General features: G+C 35.2%; 1 protein-coding gene across 1 annotated transcript in view; it reads left to right on the top strand.

Moving 5' to 3' along the window:
• SMC6 (structural maintenance of chromosomes 6) overlaps window positions 1–25,065 on the top strand; it is an 89,883-nt gene that overhangs the window by 38,323 nt on the left and 26,495 nt on the right. The window contains exons 13-23 of the mRNA XM_025354290.1: window positions 753–841; window positions 1,018–1,182; window positions 1,657–1,835; window positions 2,826–3,030; window positions 9,396–9,510; window positions 10,766–10,926; window positions 14,846–14,981; window positions 16,194–16,274; window positions 17,691–17,861; window positions 21,670–21,807; window positions 22,785–22,930. Of these exons, the coding sequence (XP_025210075.1) occupies window positions 753–841; window positions 1,018–1,182; window positions 1,657–1,835; window positions 2,826–3,030; window positions 9,396–9,510; window positions 10,766–10,926; window positions 14,846–14,981; window positions 16,194–16,274; window positions 17,691–17,861; window positions 21,670–21,807; window positions 22,785–22,930 (1,586 nt within the window). The remainder of the gene's footprint in view (window positions 1–752; window positions 842–1,017; window positions 1,183–1,656; window positions 1,836–2,825; window positions 3,031–9,395; window positions 9,511–10,765; window positions 10,927–14,845; window positions 14,982–16,193; window positions 16,275–17,690; window positions 17,862–21,669; window positions 21,808–22,784; window positions 22,931–25,065) is intronic.

The raw sequence follows: 25,065 nt of genomic DNA, 5'->3' as shown, positions 1-25,065 counted from the left end.
CTCACTGCAGCTTCTGCCTCCTAGGCACACGCTATCCTCCCACCTCGGCCTCCTGAGTAGCTGGGTCTACAGACATCTGTCACCATGGCTGGCTAAATTTTTTTGTATTTCTTGTAGAGACAGGATTTTGCCACATTGTCCAGGCTGGTCTTGAACTCCTGACCTTAAGTGATCTACCTGCCTCAGCCTCCCAAAGTGCTGGGATTACAGGTGTGAGCCTCTGCACCCAGCCTCTTCTATTTTTTTATTATTATTTTTTTGAGACGGAGTCTCACCCTGTCGCCCAGGCTGGAGTGCAGTGGCACAGTCTTGGCTCACTGCAACCTCCGCCTCCCGGGTTTAAGCTATTCTCCTGCCTTAGCCTCCTGAGTAGCTGGGACTATAGGGGCGTGCCACCACGCCTGGCTAATTTTTTGTATTTTTAGTAGAGATGGGATTTCACCGTGTTAGCCAGGATGGTCTCGATCTCCTGACCTCGTGATCCGCCCACCTTGGCCTCCCAAAGTGCTGGGATTACAGGCGTGAGCCACAGCACCCAGCCTTCTAATTTTTAAAGTAGAGATTTTGTACCTGAGTTGAAATTAGTGATGCTTTGAGATTTTAAAAAATGTAATGGTTTCAAATGACGATTTTGTGCTTCATTTTAAAAATATATTCCTGTACACATTCAGTCTCTGAGGATTTGACAAAAGTGGACTCCAATGGGATATTTGTTTTCATTTTAGCAAAGCGTGTCTAATTTTTTTTGTTAGGTTTTATATAACCGATCCTTAAATGAATATAAAGCATTAAAGAAAGATGATGAGCAGCTTTGTAAACGAATTGAAGAACTGAAAAAAAGGTAGGATAGTTACTTTGAAATTTTCATGACTCTTATTTTGTAATAAAGTAAGGTAGATGCATTGGAATATTGTATTTTATGTATTGTTGTTAATGAAATTTTATTACATTGGCTTGTGTTCTTTAAATGTTAAACTGTTCATTTAACATTTTTCACTTTGGGTTATTTACTGTTAGTACTGACCAATCTTTGGAACCTGAACGGTTGGAAAGACAAAAAAAAATATCTTGGTTAAAAGAGAGAGTAAAGGCCTTACGAAATCAAGAAAATTCAGTCAATCAAGAGATCGAACAGTTTCAGCAAGCCATAGAAAAGGACAAAGAAGAATATGGCAAAATTAAGTAAGTTGCAACATCCTTAGAATGATTTTTTTCAATTACTTTCACATCATATAGTTTTGTTCTTATATGAAGAGAGCAAATATGGTTGTTTCTTCTACATAATAAGGGATCTTTTAAAAAAGATTTTATTTTTATGTTAAATACCTTGCAGAGCAGGGCTAACTCATAGCCAGTGCACCTATAGCCAGCTGGATCTTTTAAAATCACTTTTCAAGACTTCTTATAGTTGTAGAGTTGAATAGTTTCTGGGATTCCTAGCCCATCATCGTTGCATTACTTTTTTTATGCCAAGTTTTGAGGACTCCAGACTGTTTTTCTCTGGTAACACAATTATTTTCAAATAAATAATTCTGCTTTTGGTTTTTAGGGTAGCTAGGTGGGTCATTCACTGGGATGTAGGTGTTCTGGGCAAAGGTTAAAAAATGTTTCTGTAAAACTATCACATATCTGTCCTGTTCTGCTTTTGTTTTTTAGGAGAGAAGAATCAGATGTGAAGCATGCACTGAGCTACAATCAGAGGCAACTGAAAGAATTGAAAGATAGTAAAACTGATCGACTCAAAAGATTTGGCCCTAATGTTCCAGCTCTTCTTGAAGCCATAGATGATGCTTATAGACAAGGACTTTTTACCTATAAACCTGTAGGCCCTTTAGGTACTTGTCTTAATTTAGTGAGGTTATAATAAACTTTAGAAATAAGTTTTTATTTTCAGAATGATTGAATGAAGTTTTCAAAATAAAGTGATTTCATTAAAAAAGATAAAATGATGAAATTATGTTAAGCTCTGTAGCTTTCGTTTTATATTTTTAGAGCATAAAATATCCAGAAGGAAGAGAACTTTGGAAAAGGAAAAGTAATTACAGAGTTGAATAATTTGGTTCTTGTTTTTCTGAATAAACAAGTGAATGAACTAATATAATTGATTATTCAGAAAAAAAAATAACATCAAGATGAAGGAGCAGTTACCTGAGTTTTGGTAACCTTTTTAAAATGACTTTTCTTTCTTAGTTTCTGTTTTGGTTGGACAGCATGATTTCTAAGTTCTCTTCCAACTGTAAAATCTGTGGTTACTTTACTCTTACATATACATGGTACGTAAAAAAATTTTTTAAGTCACGTTTTCTTGGAGGGTTATCTTTAATTCTGAAAATCATTAGGTGAAAATGCTTATAAATATAGTTTGTTAGTAAAGTATTGCATTTAAATATTGTAGTAATGTCTCTTTTAAATGATATGTACCTTTCTACCAGGATCTATTTCAATGCACGAGGCTTTTTTTTCCCATCCCATTAAGGAATTTGAAAATCCCTTGATTTTCAGAACCCCATTGAAAGACTGAATATAGAAAAGCCACCGTTGGTTTACATTAGCGTGGGACAATTTTTTTCACAGGATTTGGTGGATTTTCTCTCCATTGTATCCTGTGGGTATAGGGGATTTCCCATTCAGTTAAAATATTATTTAAACTGCTTTATATAAAAGTATGTTAAGTCATTTATAAACTATGATTAAATGATCTATAATGTCATTTAAACTGCTTTATATAAAAATATGTCATTTATAAACTATAATTAAAGAGGAGTGATGTTAATATTTCAAAATAAGTATTTATGAGCTCGTCTATAATTTTCTCTCACTTTTAGGAGCTTGCATTCATCTTCGGGACCCGGAACTTGCTTTGGCTATTGAATCTTGCTTAAAAGGGCTTCTGCAGGCCTATTGTTGCCATAATCATGCTGATGAACGTGTCCTTCAGGCACTCATGAAAAGGTTTTATTTACCAGGGACCTCACGGCCACAGATAATAGTTTCTGAGTTTCGGAATGAGATATATGATGTAAGACACAGGTAAGGCATTAGTAATTGAATATGTTTCTGGCTTTGCTTAATCATATGCAGGACTGGAAAGAGTTAAAACACTTTTAATGTTAATCATATCTTTACCCCTGATTTGTAAAATTTCATCAAGCCACTTTAATTTCTGTCTAGGTATTAGTTCTAGGCGTTAGAGAAACATAGATAAATATTCCCTACCATTGAAGTTCTTATATGTGGGAGACATTACAGGGAAACAGATGTAGTATGGCTTAGAAATTATACCCGTGAGGAAAATGATATGACCAAATTAAGAGGGAGGGCCTAAGGAAGAACATTGGCACTCGTTACACACAGTTACATTCTGAAGGTGTTTCACAGAATCCATAGACAGTAATTGTGTTCTTTGATGACCTTAACAAGTCTTTTCAAGGGAGCTCAGTACCCAAACTGGCCTCTTTGCTAACTGCTGGCTAACACTTTAAAAATGAATGTAGGCCAGGCACGGGTTCATGCCTGTAATCCCAGCACTTTGATAGGCCAAGATGGGCAGATTGCTTTAGCTCAGAAGTTCAAGACGAGCCTGGGCAACTTGGGGAGACCTGTCTACCAAAAATACAAAAAAAAAAAAAAAAGCCAGGCTTGGTGGTGTGTGCCTGTGGTCCCAGCTACTTGGAAGGCTGAGGTGGGAGGATCACTTGAGCCTAGGAGGCGGAGGTTGTAGTGATACAGTGAGCCAGGGTCATGCCATTGCACTCCAGCTTGGGTGAAGAATGAGACCCTGTCTCAAAAAAAAAAAAAAAAGAATATATTCCCAGATTACATTTTAAAATTTCTTTTCTCTCCCATCTCCACTTTTTAAAATAAACCTTCTTTTTAATTAAGTCTAATGCTGTATATCTCGTATTTGGTAAATTTGTGTGTATAATTAACTCATGTTAATAGGTAGACAAGGAAGAATTCAGAGAGGAGATGAGAAATCATCGGTCGTTTAACTGATGAGTTTGTCAAGTGATAGAAAAAGTTAATTGCCTTGTAGGCAAATAGAATTCTGTGTGTAAAACGTGTGGAAGCATGACATTGGGAGTTATTCTGCAAAAAATAGCATTTGCATTTTTGATAGGAAGAAACAGATTAGCAGAGAGATTAGGACAAAATAAAGTTTGTTAATTGAATGCAAGAGAAGGAAAAATCAGGATGACTTCTAGGTTTCTGGCTGGAGTGACTAGCTGAAGGATGCCATCAATTGTGAGGAATGTCCTCGAATCTGAACTGTCATTTTGGGACCAAAGAGAATAGTCCTGGCCATTCTGGCGGGGCCTGCTCTGTGAACTGCCACGAGGACTCTGAAGAAGAGTGCCTGGTGCTGCCTTGCTGGCACATTGTGTGTCCCAGCCTGTGCTTCTAGTCACTTAGCCGTGAAACACATGTGACAAGGGATCCAATGTGTGTGTCGTAATGCCAGTTTTCTTGGAAGTAGGTGAGTTTATGTGCTGAGAACAAGGGCCTCAGGAGTTGGTAGGAGGTACCTTCTTTAAGGGTTTAGATTGGCTGCCAAGGAGAATGAGAGAGGAAGCTGACTCAAAGTCTGTTAAGATACAAAAGCCTACTGGCTGCAGGACTTTTCACTGATAACGTTTCTTTAGAGATGAGTGGAGGGAGAGTCTGTACTATTAGGTAAATACTAGAATGTTTTAGAGTGGAGAGGTATTACAGAAAGGGAAAAGGGAAGCAGTTGAGTGTATTGTTGACAAATTAGTTTAAAGAAAGAGGACTGGGAGAAAGTGTTTAGACCCACCTTAATAAAGTTAGAGAACATGTTTAAAGGCATAAGTCTGGAAGGAGAGGAGGTTGTGGTAAGAGTGAAAAATTCAAGCTGAATGGAACAGGTCTAGGGGATGACAAAGTCTGTGTTTTGGCTTCAGGAGCAGGTAGCTGAAACGCAAGTTGTTGGAATAGGGGAAGAAACTAGATTGTAATCCTTTTGGATGTTGATAGGGTATTGACAAGAGTCTTGAGTACGTCTAACATTCTGTTAACTGTACCTGCCTTGTAAACATTTTGAAGGGGTGAATTTTTTGTGTGTTTGAAGAACTTTTTTGGTATGAATTATGGTTCAAATGCTAAATTTAAAAACTGGCTATATTATTTTAATGTGAAAAATAGTAAAATATTATTAGAGTTTATAATGCATCAGATACATAGGACTCATTTCAGTCATTTAGGCTTATGCTATATAACCTTAACAGAGGTACCTAGGAAGGTGCCTAGCTCACCTTTCCTATAAAGATGGTCTTATTTCTTCTTCTCAGAGGACATAGAAGCTACTAAACTACTCCTCCTGCTATTATGCCTGCATTTGTACATCTTGCCCCCATCTCAAGAGAGATTCTTTCTGCCTGAGGCTAGTCTACTTGTGCCTTGAATCACATACTTTCTTGCCTGACTCATTAACCATTTAAAAAAATTATTTCAGCCCTCCTGAGCCTTAAACTTTCCCATTAAATTTTCTGTTTTAAACATGGTAGGTCTCTGATTTGTGTTTCTCCTTTTAAAAACACACCCCTCCTAGGGGAGACTACATTCACTCATAGACTTACCACTCTAGGTCCCTAAATGTTAATTATATTCTCCAATTATTTCCTTGTTGCGGAATCCAGTTGATATTTACCTTCTCTCAAGCATTAGATGCTATCAAATACACCTTCCTTCAAACTTCTTATTCCTTTTGTTACTATGACACCATTTTCTTGGTTCTCATACTCTTTAGGTATTTCTCAGCCTATATGTGGGCTTTTCTTCATCTCCTTCTGGTGCTCCCTACAGCTCTCTTCATAGTCTGTTATATCTTCTCACTTTATATCTTCTTATATTTGGAAAATTAAAAATACACCAAATTTAGACCAGTCACAGTGGCTCACACCTATAATCCCAGCACTTCAGGAGGCTGAATCGGGTGGATCATTTGAGCTCAGGCGTTTAAGACCAGCCTGAGTAATGTGGTGAAACACCGTCTCTACCCAAAATACAAAAATGAACTGAGCATGGTGCTGTGTGCCTGTGGTCCCAGCTACTCAGGAGCCTTAGGTGGGAGGATCACTGGAGCCCTGGAAGTCAAGGCTGCAGTGGGCTGTGATCGTGCCACTGCACTCTAGGCGACAGAGGGAGATCCTGTCTCAAAAAAAATAAAATAAAAATACACCAAATTTTAATCATGTTTTTTTCCTATATTTTAACTTAGTGATGTTTTCCTTTTACTTGACTTTAGAAATCACATCTTTTTATCAAATGATTTAAATATAATTAGGATGGAAAAATCATTTTGTCCTGTAACTCCGCTTACCAGTGAGGCCTATTATACTTGCCTGGATTTTCTGTGCACGTTTTCCTTTGTCAGTATGTTTTGTTTAGACTTTCTGCTTAACATTGTTTGTGAACCTATGTCCTATTTTCTTCTTCTTGTCCCTTCTCACCAACATCTCATTGCTAATGTTCCTTTCTACTTTTTGCTCTGCTAGACTGCTTTTGTATCCTCCCTCAACATACTATTAATTGTAACATAAGCCAGTATGAAGTAAATCCCAGGGACAAATAGCCAAAGGAAGAGATAGTCGTGACTTGGTGCTTTAGAGCAAACTGGTAGTAACAACTTCATGTAATGATGGCCTGTGGCTGCCCAAAAATGGTGACTCCTTCCTAGTTTCAAAACCTGTGCTCTCCACAGGCTGGCGAGAGTCTGCATTTCACCAGAACTGCCTACCACACCCTCCCCTCTTAGACTTCTACTCCCTTTCTTTATCTCCTTGTTCTCTACTTTGTTTCATTGACTGCCTGACATTTCTAGAGCTTCCACACCCTATTCTTTCTTATCCTTGTTTTTATTTCCACCTGAGATCTGTCCCAAAAAGCCATTTACCTGCTACTGTCTCTTTTCTCTGCTTCCCTTTTCAGGAAAAACTCAAAGGAATTGTCTATGTCTCTAATTTCTCTCTACCTTCTTTCTTGAACCTTCTCCAGTCAAACTTTATAATTTCATCACATGCCAAAACAGCTCTCATCAAGGCATCAGCAAGCCTCACTTTGCTTAACTCAATTAACTCAAAGTCATTACTATTCACTAATTTTACTTACTGGCAGTATTTGCCCTTGATCCTTTCATTCTTCCTGAAACCCTTTTTCACTTGGCACCAAGGGCCTCACTCTTCTCATTTTCCTAATTCTCTAGGCGTTCGTTTTTGGTGTCTTTTGCTGCTTCCTCCTTACTGCTGACTGTACCAGCGCTCCAGAACTCTTCTTGGCCTGCGCTTCTCCCTAGGTGAACTCATCTGATTTCATGACTTTACAGATCATACATTGATGACTGTGAAACTATATTTGTAGGTTGCCTTTTTCTTCTGAACTCTAGGATATAATATACTTAATATGTATTTTCCACTTAGATGCCCAATAAGCATTTCAAACTTGACATGTCTGAAAGCCATACTCCGGATTTCCACCCCAAAACCTGCACTTTCAGTAATCTCCATCTTCATTTCCCTATTGCAGAGTCATTCTTGATTCCTTTTTTTTTTTGAGACGGAGTCTCACTCTGTTGCTCAGGCTGAAGTGGCCGGATCTCAGCTCACTGCAAGCTCCGCCTCCCGGGTTTACGCCATTCTTCTGCCTCAGCCTCCCAAGTAACTGGGACTACAGGCACCCGCCACCTCGCCCGGCTAGTTTTTTTGTGTTTTTTTAAGTAGAGATGGGGTTTCACCGTGTTAGCCAGGATGGTCTTGATCTCCTGACCTCGTGATCCACCCGTCTCGGCCTCCCAAAGTGCTGGGATTACAGGTTTGAGCCACCGCGCCCGGCCTCTTGACTCCTTTCTGCTACCCCACATCCTACTGGCTGTACTTTAGAAATATATCCAAGATCTGACCACTTGTGTGGTGACTACACCGGCTCACGCCATCATCATGTTTCCCTTGAGGATTTACAGGCTGATCTCCCTGCTTCTGGTTACTTGGCACCACAGTTTCAGTACAGCAGCCAACGGAAAGTCAGGTCATGTTGTGCCTCTGCTCAAAGGACTCTAAACTTTGCTGTTTTCCTTATCACAGGCGTGACTGTGACCTCTAGGCTTGGATGATCTGTCCTCTCACCATCTTTCTTATCCTGTCTCTAGAAGCACTTCCCTCCCTGATCTGTCCACTGTGGCAGTCTGTCTCCTTGCTTCTCTGACACATCTTTTAGGGTCTTCATGATTGCTCTTCCCTCGTCCGGAATGGTCTTCTAAGGTTACTTATGTGACTCTCTCATTTCCTCAGGTATCTGCCCAGTGTTATCTTAGTGAGGCTTTTTCTAGTCTTTGTGTGTGTGTGTGTGTGTGTAAAAAAGCACCATAAGCTGCCTTTCCCTTCGTTCTTTTTCTTTATTCTCTGTCTTCCTTCAAAAAAATGTAAGCTCCATGAACAGGGTGTAGTCTGTTTTGTATACTGCTCCCTTTATCCTCTGGAACAGCACCTGCCACAAAGTAGGTGCTCACTAAATATGTGTTGAATTAATGGATGAGTAGGTATAAAACATGCATGCAAAGATACTTTGTTTTGGAATTCTAGGACTAGAAAAGCACTAAGAATACTACCACCATCTCCTCCTCAGCCATTCATTGCTCCTGTACCTCCTATTCTTAGTGTGTTCATTTTTCAGTGCTATTAATAGCTTACATGTTTACATTTTAGTTGAAAGATTGTCTCTTTCATGAGCCCAAATTACAATTCCTAAGAATATCTTTTCTTTCATATTTCCTCTGTGTTGGTAATAAACTTTGCTTCAATTTTTCTTTTCTTATATCAGGGAAAAAATTGTTTAGCTATTTATAATGAATTTTAAATAATTGACTTTTATGTTTATGTATGATAACTGTATGAGATTTAAGGAAATTGTAATTATTAATTATAGTAGGCAGCAGGGCATATTGATTAAGAATCTGGACTGTAGAGCTGAACTGCCTGGTTTAAATCCTAGCCCAGTTACATAACTATCTTCGTGACGATGGGGAACATACTCAACTCTCTGAAGCATCCTCATCTGAAAAAAATGTGGAGAGAATATTACTATTTATCTTATGTGATTGTTAAAAGGATTGAATGAGCTAATGTTTGTAACATGCTTAGAACAGTGCCTAACACATAGTATTATATAAATGCTAAATAAATAAACCTCTATATATTTGAAAACCTGTGTTTTCAAATGTTACCAGGTAGTTGATATTGTCTGGTTATTTATAATCTCCCCCTGTTACAAATATATATGGAAATATATATACTCTATTATATGTATATATATACACAATTTTCATATATATATATTTTAATTAAAATTTGCTAAGTTAATCCTTCTGTCTTTTTGTCTCCTAGAGCTGCTTATCATCCAGAGTTTCCAACAGTTCTGACAGCTTTAGAAATAGATAATGCGGTCGTGGCAAATAGCCTAATTGACATGAGAGGCATAGAGACAGTGCTACTAATCAAAGTAAGACCACCAGATCTTTGCTGTATTTTATGTCATTGTTAAATTTTTAAAACTGAAGATGATTATATAAATTCCAGGTCTCCTTTTATCATAGAGTTGTTGATGTGTTTCACTATTGTACTTTTACCTGATAGGAAAATCGATAGGGTAATATAGAAACTGATTGATTTGTATGTTTTCTGCCCCATGGAACTTTATAACTTTTGGCTGTTCTTTATAAAATCATTTCACAAATGCATGTTATTCTTTTGGTGCATGGTGTGATAAAATTTTTTTGTTCATTCTTATTTAGCTGCCAAATTTATTCTTTATTTGCCCTTACAGATACATATATTATTATCATTCTACTTAAATGAAGTATTTTGCTTGATATCTTATGACTTCTTTTTCATATAACTTTGTACTCTGTTAGATAAATCAATATTTACTGTTTATCTGTGTAGGTATTTTTATGTGCTTGTTAGATTAGATCACCATATTTTGTTTCCTCTGTTGGCATAAATTTGCTGAGAAGGGACAAGGTGATTTATATTGTCTTGTTATTTGAAACAAATTTGTAATCAAGACAAACAAAAGTCTTTTTTTCTCATTAACAGAAGCTAAGAAGGGTCTAGATAACTCAAATGTGTGTGTGTGTGTGTATATATATACATATGTTCATATTGTAGTTATTTGTGTGTTCTACTCTCTCATATTTTAGAATAGTACTTGAAAAAATAAATAATAAAGCCCTGTTGTAAAGGTCTGTCCCCAGAGAGGTTGATTAGGCCTTAATTAACCTAATCTTCTTTCACTTCCTCCAGGGCTTAAATATTTCCAGACTTTCCGTACATTTTTCAGTATGGTAATCTTTTATTGGAATTTGCTATTCATTCATATCTTTTCTAGGGTGTAAAAGTCATTTAGAAAAAATAATTAGTATGAACTGGTCTAAAGTCTGTATTTTCACATTAAAAAGCACTTAAAATAGTTTTAACTTTTAAATGGATAATACTCAAATTTAAAAATAAATATACACCAATTTGTCATGAAACATTGTTTACTAAACTGTTTTAAGACTTTTTAAATAGTTTTAATTCTTCTAACCTTGAAAGTGTTAAAATTCTTATATTTAACTTTATAAAATTATTTGAATGTTTTAAAAAGAATACTTGAATCATATTAAAATAATAAGGATGAGTAACATTTTGAAATTCTGTACATCAGAAAAATTTTCACATCGTTTTAAAAAATTTATTTTTTTCTATTCTTTTAGAATAATTCTGTAGCTCGTGCAGTAATGCAGTCCCAAAAGCCACCCAAAAATTGTAGAGAAGCTTTTACTGCTGAGGGTGATCAAGTTTTTGCAGGACGTTATTATTCATCTGAAAATACAAGACCTAAGTTCCTAAGCAGAGATGTGGATTCTGAAATAAGGTTAGAGTCAAGTTTAACTTTACTGTATTATTCCCACTGCTTCCTTTGGGGTTCATTTTCTTTCATATTACTCTTCCAGTGGTTGTTTCAGTGAGGACGGGAGTAATCTATCTCAGTGCTTAGTCTTAAAACATCACTTAGCTAGTTATAGAATTCGAGGTTCACAGTTATCTTGCATCATCACTTCGACAACAGCATTCAGGACTGATAATCCAGAACGTATTCCCTCAACTAGCTCATTTGTACACTATTTGTTGCTTGTCCTCAAGGGGATAGGAGCTTGACTCAGAATGTAAATCAGCTACATCACTGTGCTCACTGTTTAATTTTGCTGATTTGTCTAAGAGAGGATACAGCAGACTGGTTTACATTCTGGCTCAAGCTCCTTATAATGTCCCTGATTGGTACTTTGAGTTGCACAGTTCTAGAAAGAAGATCAATTGACATGATTAGAACACATGCCTAGGAAAATACAGCTGCTAGAAGAGACAAATTGAGAAGTTAAACGAAAAACTAATAAGAGATTCAAGAACATGCAAAAAGACATTTTGGTATCAAAAAAAAACCCCATGATTGCTTAACTGAATTCATTCAATTGATGAATTGACGTTTTGGGCCTGAATTAATGACTTAGAAGATCTTCAGTAGAAGAACTTAGGACTTAAAAGAAATATCTAAGAAAACTGAGCAAAAAAAATAATAATAATAAATTATAAATGACTTTTATGTGTAGGGGAAATGAGAGTTTTGTTGAAATAGATTTCTTCTAGTCATTTTTATGTGATTATGAGAGCAGAAGAAAGGAAAATAACCATAATACCATAATGGATGTTGGAGAGTTTAGTAAAACTTCAATTAGCAATAGAAAAAGTTGAATGACAAGCACCTTGGTGTTGTGGCACTTGCTTTTGTTTATTATCTTAATGCAGTTTTCAGTTATAAAAGTGCACATAATGTGTAACCAAGCCCTTAGAATGATTACCAGGGTGGTTCATAAAAAAAAATTACCTGTGAATTTTTGAGTTGTTAAAATGCTGTAACATTTTAATGTAATCTTCTGAAGCATGCTCTTAAAATTTTATTCTTTTATTTGTTCTTCAAACAACAGATATTTAATGGCTATCTGATATTCTAGTCACTAATCAAGGCACAAGACACATAAGGAAACAAAGTATTGATATACATAATTTCTCTACTGGATCTTAAATTAAGGGGAAGATAGACTGTAAATGAATACTAGGTTAGGTGGTGATCAGTGCTGTGGAGACAAATAAAGCATAGTATGGGGCAAGAGAGTGACAAGTATACAATTTTAGATAGGCTTTCGGGGAATATGTATTCATCCCACACAAACAACTCACATACTCAACTCAGGCTTAATATAGTTTTCGTTAGGTAACATGTTCTCTATGTAAAAACTCATTAAAAAAACTAAGGAGGAACATTATATGAAAATGTATAGGAATTAGTTTTACCCAGTAAAAAGAAAGTTGTAAAATTTATTAGTTTTATTAATGCAGGTTACATTGATTGCTTCAATTTATTCTATATGTTCAGAAAAATTGTATAATAACAATATTGTCTTGCTTATTTTGTTGGTTTTCATTTTTGGTTTAGGCTGTAGTTTCTAAAGTTTGTTTACTTCGCAGTTTTGTTTTTTTTTTTTTGAGACAGGGTCTCACTCTGTCACCCAGGCTAGAGTGCAGTGGCAGGATCTTGGCTCACTGCAGCCTCTACCTCCAGTGTTCAAGTGATTCCTGTGCCTTAGCCAACTGAGTAGCTGGGAATACAGGCAAGCGCCACCATGCCCAACTAATGTTTTTAGAGACAGGGTTTCACCATGTTGACCAGGCTGGTCTCAAACTCCTGGCTTCAAGTGATCTACCCACGTCCACCTCCCAAAGTGCTGAGATTACAGGGTTAAGCCATTGCACCTGGCCGGGCAACTTTTATTTTTATTTTATTTTATTTTTTGAGACAGGGTCTGTTGACCAGGCTGGAGTGCAGTGGTGTAATCTCGGCTCACTGCAACCTCCGCCTCCCAAGTTCAAGCTATTTTCCTGCTTCAGCCTCCTGAGAAGCTGGGACTACAGGCACATGTCACCACACCTGGCTAATTTCTGTACTTTTTGGTAGAGACAAGGTTTCATCATGTTGATCAGGCTGGTCTCGAACTCCTGACCTCAAGTGATCTGCCCGCCTCAGCCTCCCAAAGTGCTGAGATTACAGGCGTGAGCCACCATGCCCAGCCATTTTTTTTTAAGCAAAATTACTATTTGTTAATAAAAGTTTAGGTTTATATATGATAAATATTTCATATTCAATCCTGAGGAGCCATATTAAATGTTCCTCCTGGCCCCATTTTTATCAGAAATTGCACTATTCCTTTCCCCATTTTTATCATTTATTCAGCTAACATTTATTGAGCCTTTTTTTTTTAATTTAAAAATTCTAGCAAGGTAGCACGGTTATTTTACATACCAGTAAATGTTGTATATACTATTATCTTATGTACCAGTAAAAAGGAAATAAATACTAATTGAACCACAGACTGCAAAATGGTTTCAGATTTCAGAGATGTTAAAATGTGGAGAAATATGCATCTCAGTGGAATATGGCCAGCTCCAGGGAATATCCCCCAGACTAGGGAAAAGTTGTTCTTAACTGCAAAGGTAGTTCTCTTCCACCAAGCACACAGCTTTGGAAGACAGATACTTGGATTAGTGAGGAAAAGATCACTTCTGAAGCCAGTTGACTCTGCCATATGGGGACACTTTTTTATGAATTTGGAATCTGGTACTTTATTTATTCTCCGTATCTTTTTATTGTCATCTTCTTCTTCCCCTTCACTCCTCACACATTCGTAGTGTTTATTCACCAACGGAAGTATTAAGCTATTAGTTTTATCTGTTTTAATCACTCTCTGTGCCTTTTTGTGTTTCTTATCTTCTCCCCTAGTTGGTCCACGTGATGAAAAATTAGAGAATACAATTCAGTTATCTCTTCTCCCAGATTCACTCTTATGCTCCTATAGTACTGTGGATATATAATATAGTGTCCTGTTCACATTTTAATGTTATAGTTTATTTCCTGATTTTTTTTTCAGAGTCACATCTTAATTCTGTTTCTACTTCTGTCTACCACTGTGCGTAATACTGGCACACAGAAGTCATAAGTACATTTGACCCTTGAACAGTGCAGAGGTTAGGGGCACTGACCCACAGTGCAGTCAAAGTCTGTGTATAACTTTTGACTCCCCAGAAACTTAATAGCCTACTGTTGACTGGAAGCCTTACTGATAACATAAGTAATCAATTAATATATATTTTAGATGTTATATGTATTATGTACTGTATTCTTATAATACAGTATATACAGCATAGTATATTATACAATATACTATAAATACAGTATATTGTACCATACAGTGTATCATATATTATATTCTTACAATACAATTAGCTACAGAAAAGAGTATGTTAAGAAAATCATAAGGAAGAGAAAATATATTTACTATTAATTAAATAAAAGTAGATCATCATTAAGGTCTTTATCCTTATTCTTCACATTGAATAAGGTGAGGAAAAGGAGTGGTTGGTCTTACTGTGTCAGGGGTGACAGAGGCGGAAGAAAATCTGTGTATAAGTGGACCCACATCTTTCAAACCCTGCTTTGTTCAAGAGTAAACTCTACTTGTTAAGGAAATAAGTAAAACTTGATTCCTGTTTAGAATGTTTTTTGCAATGTCTGCAGTAGATTTTCATGATTAATAGCTTGGTAGGATTATAGAACTAGTTTAACTGAAAAGGATTTTGCACATAACTTACTATAAATAAGGCTTTCTTTGTAACGGTCTAAAGTATTTGTAATATTGAGAAAAAGGTTTGAAGTATTTTTTATCTTCTCCTTTCCTATCAAGTGACTTGGAGAATGAGGTTGAAAATAAGATGGCCCAGATATTAAATCTTCAGCAACATTTATCTGACCTTGAAAAAGATATTAAACGCAATGAGGAACTTCTTAAAAGGTGCCAACTACATTATAAAGAACTGGAGGTAAAAAAATAAATAAACATTCTTTTGTTTTTTTTTCAACTTACTACTACCAAGTTGATTTTAAGATCCCATTATTAACTTCGAGTAATTCTCAGACCTTTTGGCCTCAAGCCCCTTTACACTCATCAAAGAGCTTTCATTTCTGTGGGTATATCTATCAACGTTTACATTTTTAAAACTTAAAACAAAATTTAAGAATATTTATTAATTCATGTATTAGTCTGTTTTCACGCTGCTGATAAAGACATAATAGAGACTGGGTAATTAATGGACTCACAGTTTCACGTGGCTGGGGAGGCCTCACAATCATGGCAGAAGGCAAAAGGCACGTCTTACATGGCGGCAGCCACGAGAGAAAGAGAGCCAAGCAAAAGGGGAAACCCCTTATAAAACCATCAGCTCTCATGAGACTTATTCACTACCACAAGAACAGTAGGGGGTAGCTGCCTCCATGGTTCAGTTATCTCCCATCAGGTTCCTCCCACAACACATGGGATTATGGGAACTTAAATTCAAGGTGAGATCTGGGTAGGGACACAGCCAAACCATATCAAATCATTTAAAAATAATAAACTTAGTTAACAGAAATATTTTTTATTTAAAAAAACAAATTTTTGAAACCAAAAAGATTTTGTGAGAAGATTGGAATATTTTTGTAAGTCTCTAATGTTCAGTTTAATAAAATTCAATTAAATAGTTGTATCAGTTTTTGCAGTCTGTTGCGATATTACAAATCATACATTTATAAACCTTATATACACTCATGAAAAAATGCTAATAAAAATGGCAAATAATGTCTAATTGTTTTTATGAAAATAGTTTTGGCCTCACAGACTATCTGAAAGGATATCAGAAACCCCCATAGGTTACTTGGCTCATACTTGGAAAACCACTGGATTAGAATAATCATTCCATAACTTGAGACTTTGGATGTTTCAGAAAAATTTTTCTCAATGGACTCAACAGTGCCATCATTTAAAATGCTAAGATGGATTACTTACATCTCTTTTTGGATTAGTATAGAAGAGTGATATGGCAGAATTTATATGTAATTTCTTTTGGTTGATTTAATACTAATGTACCCCTTTCATTAATTATGGAATCCTTCTGTATCATCAACATTGTAGAGCTTTGTAGATTAATACATCCTTTCCAAGGTTTTTGGTTTAAATTTTTTTTTATGTTACTAAAATCCAAATACTTTTCTTTTAGATGAAAATAAGAAAAAGTAATTCTGAAATTCGGGAACTTGAGAACATAGAAGAACACCAGTCTGTAGATATTGCAACTTTGGTAAAATACTTTTTTTCAATTTAAATGTAATATTAAAGGATAAAGCCACCGTTCAGGTTAATGGCATCTACTCAGCTTTTTTAGAAAGTTCTTTTAATTGAAGCTACTCTTTATGATTGCTGTCTCCATTCACCAAGAAGGTAAAAACTACCTGGTATATAGCCTTCATATTTTTTAATGTTGTGTGTATATATAACTTTCATGCATAATAATTGATTTTGTCTTCTATCACATGCAAAAAAGCTTTACCCAAACTTAATTATATTTCTAAACAAGGGCCCATCAAACCCTGCTACTGAGCATAGTGTTTTTCACATAGGTACTCTCAGAGTTCATCAGTATCAATATGAATGGGCACAGATGTCAGGATCATCTTTTAGTCAGTTCTGATTGGTGTCTTTTTTTTTTTCCTTTTTTCAAATCAGTATTTTTCATTTTAATTCAACACATTTTTTACTGTATTTTTTTTTCAGGAGTCTATTTATGACACTTAGCTTTTTCTGAGTTTCAGCAAACAGTGAATTAGGTAAATTGCAGTTTTGTTAAAATGAATAAATATTTATTGAGTGCTCTGTATCAGGAAGCATATTAACTCCTAAGGAATACAACAGTGCACAAAATGGAATAAGTCTCAGTGCTGGTGAAGTTTTACTCTGATTAGAATTTCTCTTCATTTTTTACTAGTAGTCTTGTTTTTCACTTTCTGCTTTTTATTTTTCTGCTTTAATTCCTTTTATTGATAGACTAAATTTCGTTTTTATTATTATTATTTTTTTGAGATGGAGTATCACTCTTGTTGCCCAGGTTGGAGTGCAGTGGTGCAATCTTGGCTCACTGTAACCTCTGCCTCCCAGGTTCAAGCAATTCTCCTGCTCAGCCTCCCAAGTAGCTGGGATTACACAGGCATGTGCTACCATGCCCAGCTAATTTTTTGTATTTAGTAAAGACGGGCTTTCACCATGTTGGTCAGGCTGGTCTCAAACTCCTGACCTTAGATGATCCACCCGTGTCGACCTCCCAAAGTGCTGGGATTACAGGCATGAGCCACTGCACCTGGCCAACTAAATTTCTTAAACATATGGATAATATCTTATTTATCTTTGTTTACTTAGCATCTAACATATTCTCTGGCACAAGATATAGTATAGTTTGGAAAAAATGAATAGATAGAATGAAAGTTACTCTTTTTGATTATGATCTTAAGCAGAATATTGTCTCCTAAATATTCAGCTTGTTTTCCTCTACTTCCTAGTTTACCATTAAGAGTATAAAAATACTCTAGTGTTCTTTCTATTTGTATTTGATGTGATTTGCATATAGCCTATAGTTTCTCCTCTCAGAATTATTTATATGTTTCTTCTATTTGAAAGCTTAAAGTGTTTTAATTAACCCTATATGCTGTTTAAATTTTATCAGGAAGATGAAGCTCAGGAAAATAAAAGCAAAATGAAAATGGTTGAGAAACATATGGAGCAACAAAAAGAAAATATGGAGCATCTTAAAAGTCTGAAAATAGAAGCAGAAAATAAGTATGATGCAATTAAATTAAAAATTAATCAACTATCAGAGCTAGCCGACCCACTTAAGGTATATATTTTTGATATTGTTATGTATGTATTTTATGGTTTAGTTTTATATCCACAGTGTACTTATTGGGTATTGGCCTAAAATAATTTCTGGTTAAATGTAAATATAGTAGCATAAAAATCGAATATAAAGAATGGTGGGAACCAAACTTTCATCATTAGATCAATTAGTATTAAACACTTCTGTTCATGCCTTTAGGAGAATAAATCACCAAATTTCCATTTCTCCTAGAGGATTATAGCTTTTTTTTTTTTTTAACCTCTTTATGATTTTTAAAAATCAGAACCAGGAGTAGAGACATCTTGTACATGTAGAATGTCTCTGTGCTTGCTTGTTCTGTTGTCCCAGCTTTGCTTCAATAACTCAAAGATTAGTTGCTATAAAAGCCAACTTGAAATAAAGTACTACTCATCTCTTGTTTGTCAGCTATCTCATTATGTTCCAGGCTGAATTCAATTGACTTTATTTTTAGCTCGTATTTTTTGAGACAAAATTGGCCATGAAGTTTTTCATAATATTCCCTTATTATTCCTCGTAAATCTGATCAACAGAGAAAAAATAAACTGAAGAAAAACAAATAGACTGAAACAAACAAACAACATCTTAGGGACCTGTGAAACTATAACAGAATAGCTGACATTTGTATTGTTGGAGTCTTAGAAAGTGAGGGAAAAGAGGGCATGACTGAAGAAGTACTTAAAAAAATAATGGCTAAACACTTCCCAAATTTGGCAAAAAGCATAAACTTACAGATTAAAGAATGTAAGTAAACCAAAAACAAGATAAACTCAAAGTAATCTGCAATAAGACACATTATAGTGAAACTTCTGGAAATTAAAGAAAAGATCTTACAGATAGCAAGAGAAAACCTTATATAGAAAAGGATTTTTGAATGACAGCATATTTCTCATAAGAAACCATGGAGGCCAGATGGAAGTGGCGTATTTTTCGAGTGCGAAATGACCTGTCAACCCTGTGTCCACCAAATATATTTCCAAGCAATAAAGGAAAAAATCAAGGTATTCTCAGATAAAGGCAAACTTAGAGAATTTGTTAGGAAAAATAAAAGAGGGAATCTTGGAACATCAGGAAGGAAAAAAAAAATGAGATAAAAATAGGAAAAAATGCAATAGACTTTACTTCTTGAGTTTTAAAAATTATGTTTAGAAGGCTAGCAAAAATTATAATATCTGAGATAATTCTAAATGTATGTAGAGGAAGGTATTTAAGACTCATATTTAAAATGGGGAAAAGAAAAGGGATACAAAAGGGAGGTAAGATTTCTATGCTTCTCAAACTGGTAAAATAATTATGCCAGTAGACTGTGATGTTTGGTGTATATAATATAATACCTACAGCAGCTTCTAAAAAAAGCTATACAAGGAGGTGCACTAAAACATACTACAGATAAGTTGAGATGGAATCCTTAATGTATGTTGGAGTAAACACATGAGGCAGGAAGGAGAAGACAGGTAAACAACAAACAGAATACAAAAAATAAAGTGACAGACTTAAATTTAGACTTACCTGTCTAAATAAATGAAAGACAGATATGGACAGAGTAGATTAAAACATGACTATATGGTCTCTATAAATAGCTCACTTCAAATACAGCCATATAGGCAGGTTGAAAGTAAAAGGATGGAAAATGGTATATCCTGCAAATAATAATCAAAGGAAAGCAGGAGTAGCTATATTAAAATCAGATGAAGTGGACTTCAAAATAAAATTACCGGAGACAAACAAGGACATTATGTAATGACAAAAGGTTCAGTCCACCAAAAATACATAGCAATTCTAAATATGTGTGCAACAAATACTAGAGTTGTAACATATGAGAAGCAAAATCTTACCAAAATCTTATAGAACTTCAATAATTGATAGAACAACTATACCAAAAGTGAACAAGGATATAGAAAAACTCAACAGGATCTAATCATTATTTATATATTGTTCAGTAAAATTTATCCATTTAAAGTGTATAGTTCAATGATTTTTCATATATTCAGATTTGTGTAACCATTTCCACCGTTTTAGAACATTTTCATCACCTAATAAAGAAACCTGTACTGATTAACAGTCACTCCCAATTCTCTCCCAGTTCTCTCCTATCCCCATCCCCTGGCAAAGACTAATCTACTTTCTATCTCTATAGATTTGCCTATTCCAGATATTTCATATGAGTAGAATCATATAATATGCGGTCTTTTTTTACTGGCTCCTTCAACTTAGCATAATGTTTTCAAGTTTCATACGTGTTGTAGCATGTGTCAGAACCTTCTTACTTTTTATTGCCTAGTCAAGTTCACATTTTATTTATGCGTTCATCAGTTGATGGACATTTGGGTGCTGCTGCTGCGAACATTCATGTACAAGTTTTTGGGTAGATATGTATTGTCATTTGTCTCAGATACCTGGGAATGGAATTACTAAGCTGTGTGCTTACACTGCATTTTGAAGAACTTTGAAACTTTCCAAAGTGACTGTATCATTTAACGTTCTCACCAACAGTGTTTGAATGTCCCAATTTCTCCACATCCTTATCAGCTGGTTATTTTCTGCCTTTTTAATTTTAACCATGCTAGTGAGTGAGAAGTGGTATCTCATTGTGATTTTGATTTGTATTTTCCTTATGGCTAATACTGTTAGTAGTTTTCATGTGCTTATTGGCCATTTGTTTATCTTTGAGGAAATGTCTCTTTAAATCTTTGCCCATTGTACAGTTGGGTTATGGGTCTTTTATTTTTGAGTTGTAAGAGTTCTTTATTCTGGATATGTGTTGGCTGTTTTTCATGATATAGTAAATGTTTTAATTCATTTTTCAGTTATTCCTAGTATATAGATACATTACTGAATTTTGTATTGACCTGTATCCAGTAACCTTTCTAAACTTACTTATTAGTTTAAAATTCTTTTGGAATTTATATACCATCATCTGTTTTTGTATAAATACAGTATTATGCTTTTTTTTTTCTGATTTTTATGCTATTTCCTTTTATTTTAATTGAACTAGCCAGGACTTCCAAGAACTGTTGACCTTTAGTACATTGTTGAATAGAAGCCATGAAACTAGAAGTCCTTACCTTGCTCTTGTTCTTAGAAAGAAAGCATTCTATATTCATCATGAAGTAATAGCTACTGTTTGCTTTTAATTGTCCTGTTTTTGTTGTTCTTCATACTTTCCCTCTTCATGTCCTTCCTTTGAGATTACCAAGTAATTATGAGTGTTCCTTTATCTCTTCTCCCAGTTTTTTAGCTATACCCTTTGTTTTATTTTTCCAGTGGTGGCTGTGCATTACAGTATGCATCTTTACCTTATATCTACTACTGTTTGTTTTTAAAGTGATCTTGGGATGGCTTCTTTCCAGTTGTGTTTTATGCTCAAAATTGTGAAGTTATACCAGATATGACTAAATAAATCAGAGTTAAATTTTTTTACATCCTTGCTTTTTCCCCGACCCACGTTTTTTAAAACCAGGTATCCTTTTTCAGGTGTCCTCTGTAAGTACCTAACACTTGCATTGTTTTAAGTTTTTAAAGGCTAATGTGGATTCCCCAAAAAATGCCTGGTTTATTAAAATAAAACTGAAAGTACCTTAATATATGGGGAATTCAGATAAGAATTTGAATTTAAGGTGACTTCCTAATTTGGGAAACTCCTCACTTGTATTCAGACCCATATGGATAAAATAACACTTGCCTCTTCAAACAGCATAATCCTAGCCACTTTATTGAGTTGTTAATTATCTTTATACCTATGCTGGAAATTTTTTTAAAACAGTCTTTTATTTTGGCTTTGTTCAAACAGGATGAATTAAACCTTGCTGATTCTGAAGTAGATAACCAAAAACGAGGGAAACGACATTATGAAGAAAAACAAAAAGAACACCTGGATACCTTAAATAAAAAGAAACGAGAACTGGATATGAAAGAGAAAGAACTAGAGGTTTTTCACCATTTTTTTCAAGTTATTTTGTGTTCAGCCTGAGTCGTGATTATTAAAGTGTGTTTTCCCTAATGTCATGTTTCTAAAAACAGACAAGTTGTCTGAATTTGTTTCATATAGAGTAATAGGTGTTTGGGTGAATCAGCAGCAGAGACTTAGGGACCCTCAAAGTGTGAGGACTTAACTAGGCAAGACTGCAGCAGTCCTGTATTACGCCTCTGAGTGCTTTAGAAAGTAGCGCTGTCTTTCAGCCAACACAGCTCCTTAGATGCCCACCTTGGCAAGCGGATAGCCATTGTGTCCGGAAAAGGCACCCCTTCCAGAGAGTAGTTGGGCTGTGGGCTGGGCTAGATTTTAGCTCCTACTAGACGTGTCTGTTGGCAACTAGAGTGGCCCAGTGTTTAGAGGAGAATAAATTGAAGGCTATCTTGTCATAGAACAGATGGATTCCAATTTTGCATTTATATCTTAAGGAAAATGATCTAAACTCTGTAATTCATTTTCTTATTTGTTTTCCTCATTTGTTTCAGAATAATACAGAAAGTTGTGAATATAAATAAGTACTATGTGTAAAAGTGCCTTGTATTCTTTACCCCATGAGGGTCTTTGTGTTTTTAATACCATTGGTGCTCAGAGTCCACCCTAAAGGACGTGGAAACCTACATCTCACCTGGGTGCCCTGGGTAGCAAGCTTTTCGGAACTGCTACATTAAATTTGTTTCACTAAGAAGTTGTGGAGATCTTGTACCTTTTTAAAGTTACACACAGCAATGCAGTTTTCTCTTGAGGTCATTCCTCTGGACTTTATCTTCAATATAAAACCTAGATAAATATAAATAACATTGATATTAAATGTAATTAAAATACATTTCTTAAACGTAAGTTCAGAATTTTACTTTGCATATTTTGGCACATGTAGTATAATGAATTGTTATATCAAAGAAGAGTTTTAAATATTTAAACATCTATTTTCTTAGGAGAAAATGTCACAAGCAAGACAGATCTGCCCGGAGCGTATAGAAGTAGAAAAATCTGCATCAATTCTGGACAAAGAAATTAATCGATTAAGGCAGAAGATACAGGCAGAACATGCTAGTCATGGAGATCGAGAGGAAATAATGAGGTAAGTAGCTGGTAGCTTTTCTGCTTTACCATATTATTCATGCATATCATCAAGACAAAAAATGAAAAACATACACGTCTTAAATTTAAATGAAGTGTTACTGTAGCAAATACTTATAGCTGAAGTAGTCCTTTATGTGTGTGTTATTTTCAATAAATAGTAACCTTTTTTCTTCTGAACTATTACAAAACTCATTATGGAATTTCATTTTAACGTAAATGCTTTTGTGTATCTGTAAGTTTCATATAGACATGAAAATGTTCAACTTCATAAGTAATGAAAGAAATGGAAATCAAAACAGAAGCCATTTTTCAAATACATCAAATCGAATAGGATGAAAATAACGCTAATATTCTAGGTCGGTAAGGTTCAATGAAATGGAAATTTTTATATTACTGATAACAACGGACGCTCTTGATAATTAGAGCACAGGTTCTGAAGAAAGAGTTATCTTGATTTAAATTGCATTTCCACCACCTACTTATATGACTTTGGCAAATTACCTATCTCTCTGAACTTTAATTTTCTCATTCACACAATGGGGATTGTTCTGAAGATATAGAAATGATCCGTAAACAATATGTAGGAAATATAGTGTATTAGTTATCGTTAATGTCTTTCTGAAAAACATTTAGTGGTATGTCAACATATTTTGTCAAAATTTTAATTGACCAGGTAATTTTGTTGCTATTACATACTCCAGTGGGGTACGTATGATATTTTGGTACATACGTACAATGTGTATGAGTGAGAATATGCAAGATTTGTTTTTCTGTGCCTGGCTTATTTCACTTAATAAGTGACCTCCAGTTCCATCTATGTTGCTGTAAATGACAGGATTTCATTCTTTTTTTTGTTTGTTTGTTTGAGATGGAGTTTTGCTCCTCTTGCTCAGGCTGCAGTGCAATGGCATAATCTTGGCTCACTGCAACCTCCGCCTCCTGGGTTCAAGTGATTCTCCTGTCTCAGCCTCTCAAGTAGCTGGAATTACAAACAGGCACATGCCACCACGCCCATCTCATTTTTGTATTTTTAGTGGAGACCGGGTTTCATCATATTGGTCAGGCTGATCTTGAACTGCTGACCTCAGGTGATCTGCCTGCGTCAGACTTCCAAAGTGCTGAGATTACAGGCATGAGCCACCATGCCTGGCCTCATTCTTTTTTATAGCTGAATAGTATTCTGGTGTGTGTGTGTGCGTATGTGTGTGTGTATGTATACACGTTTTTCTTTCTTCATTCATTAATGGACATGTGGGTTGATCACATATCTTGGCTATTGTGAATAGTTGCTGTTTTGATTTAGTGATATATCTTGAAGATCTTGTATCAGTACATAGATATTTCCTCAGTGTCTTTTATAATTTCACTGTATTTAATAATCTCCTTTTCATGGATAGTTGAGTTTTAATCTAATCTTTTGCTATTGCAAATGGTGGAACACAGTAACTGAATGTGCATTATTTTATATGTACTCAGGGTTGTTTTTTTTTTTAATAGTATAAGCTCCATATGGTCAGATTTCCCTTTCTAGGGATTGTACTAATTTTGCATTCCCATTAGCAATGTATTAGAGTGTCTGTTTTCCTACAGCCTAAACAGTGTGTGTCCTTAGATTTTTTTTGCTGATTTCCCAAGAAAAAGAATTAACTATAATTTTAATGTACATTTCTCTTATATTGAGGGAAGTTGAACATCTTTTCATTTATTTATATTTATTTTTCTGTAACCTTTTCATGTACTTTTTTCTCTTTTCAGTACATTATGCAGATTTTTTAAATTAAATTAATTTTGTGATATTTATATATTCACAGGTAGGTTTTTTTTGTTTTTTTGTTTTGTTTGTTTGTTTGATTTTTTGAATTGGAGTCTTCCTCTGTCACCCAGACTGGAGTGCAGTAGTGCGATCTTGGCTCACCACAACCTCTGCCTCCTGGGTTCAAGTGATTATCCTGCCTCAGTCTCCGAAGTAGCTGGGATTACAGGCATGCATCACCACATGCAGCTAATTTTTTTTATTTTTAGTAGAGCTGAAGTTTCGCCATGTTGACCAGGCTGGTCTCGAACTCCTGACCTCAGGTGATCCACCTGCCTCAACCTTCCAAAGTGCTGGTATTACAGGCATGAGCCACCACA

The sequence above is a fragment of the Theropithecus gelada genome, chromosome 13 (assembly GCF_003255815.1).
Source record: "Theropithecus gelada isolate Dixy chromosome 13, Tgel_1.0, whole genome shotgun sequence".
NCBI classification, from domain to species: Eukaryota; Metazoa; Chordata; class Mammalia; order Primates; family Cercopithecidae; genus Theropithecus; species Theropithecus gelada.
The sequence above is the reverse complement of the archived record's forward strand: the minus strand, read 5'-3'. Positions and strand labels throughout refer to the sequence as shown.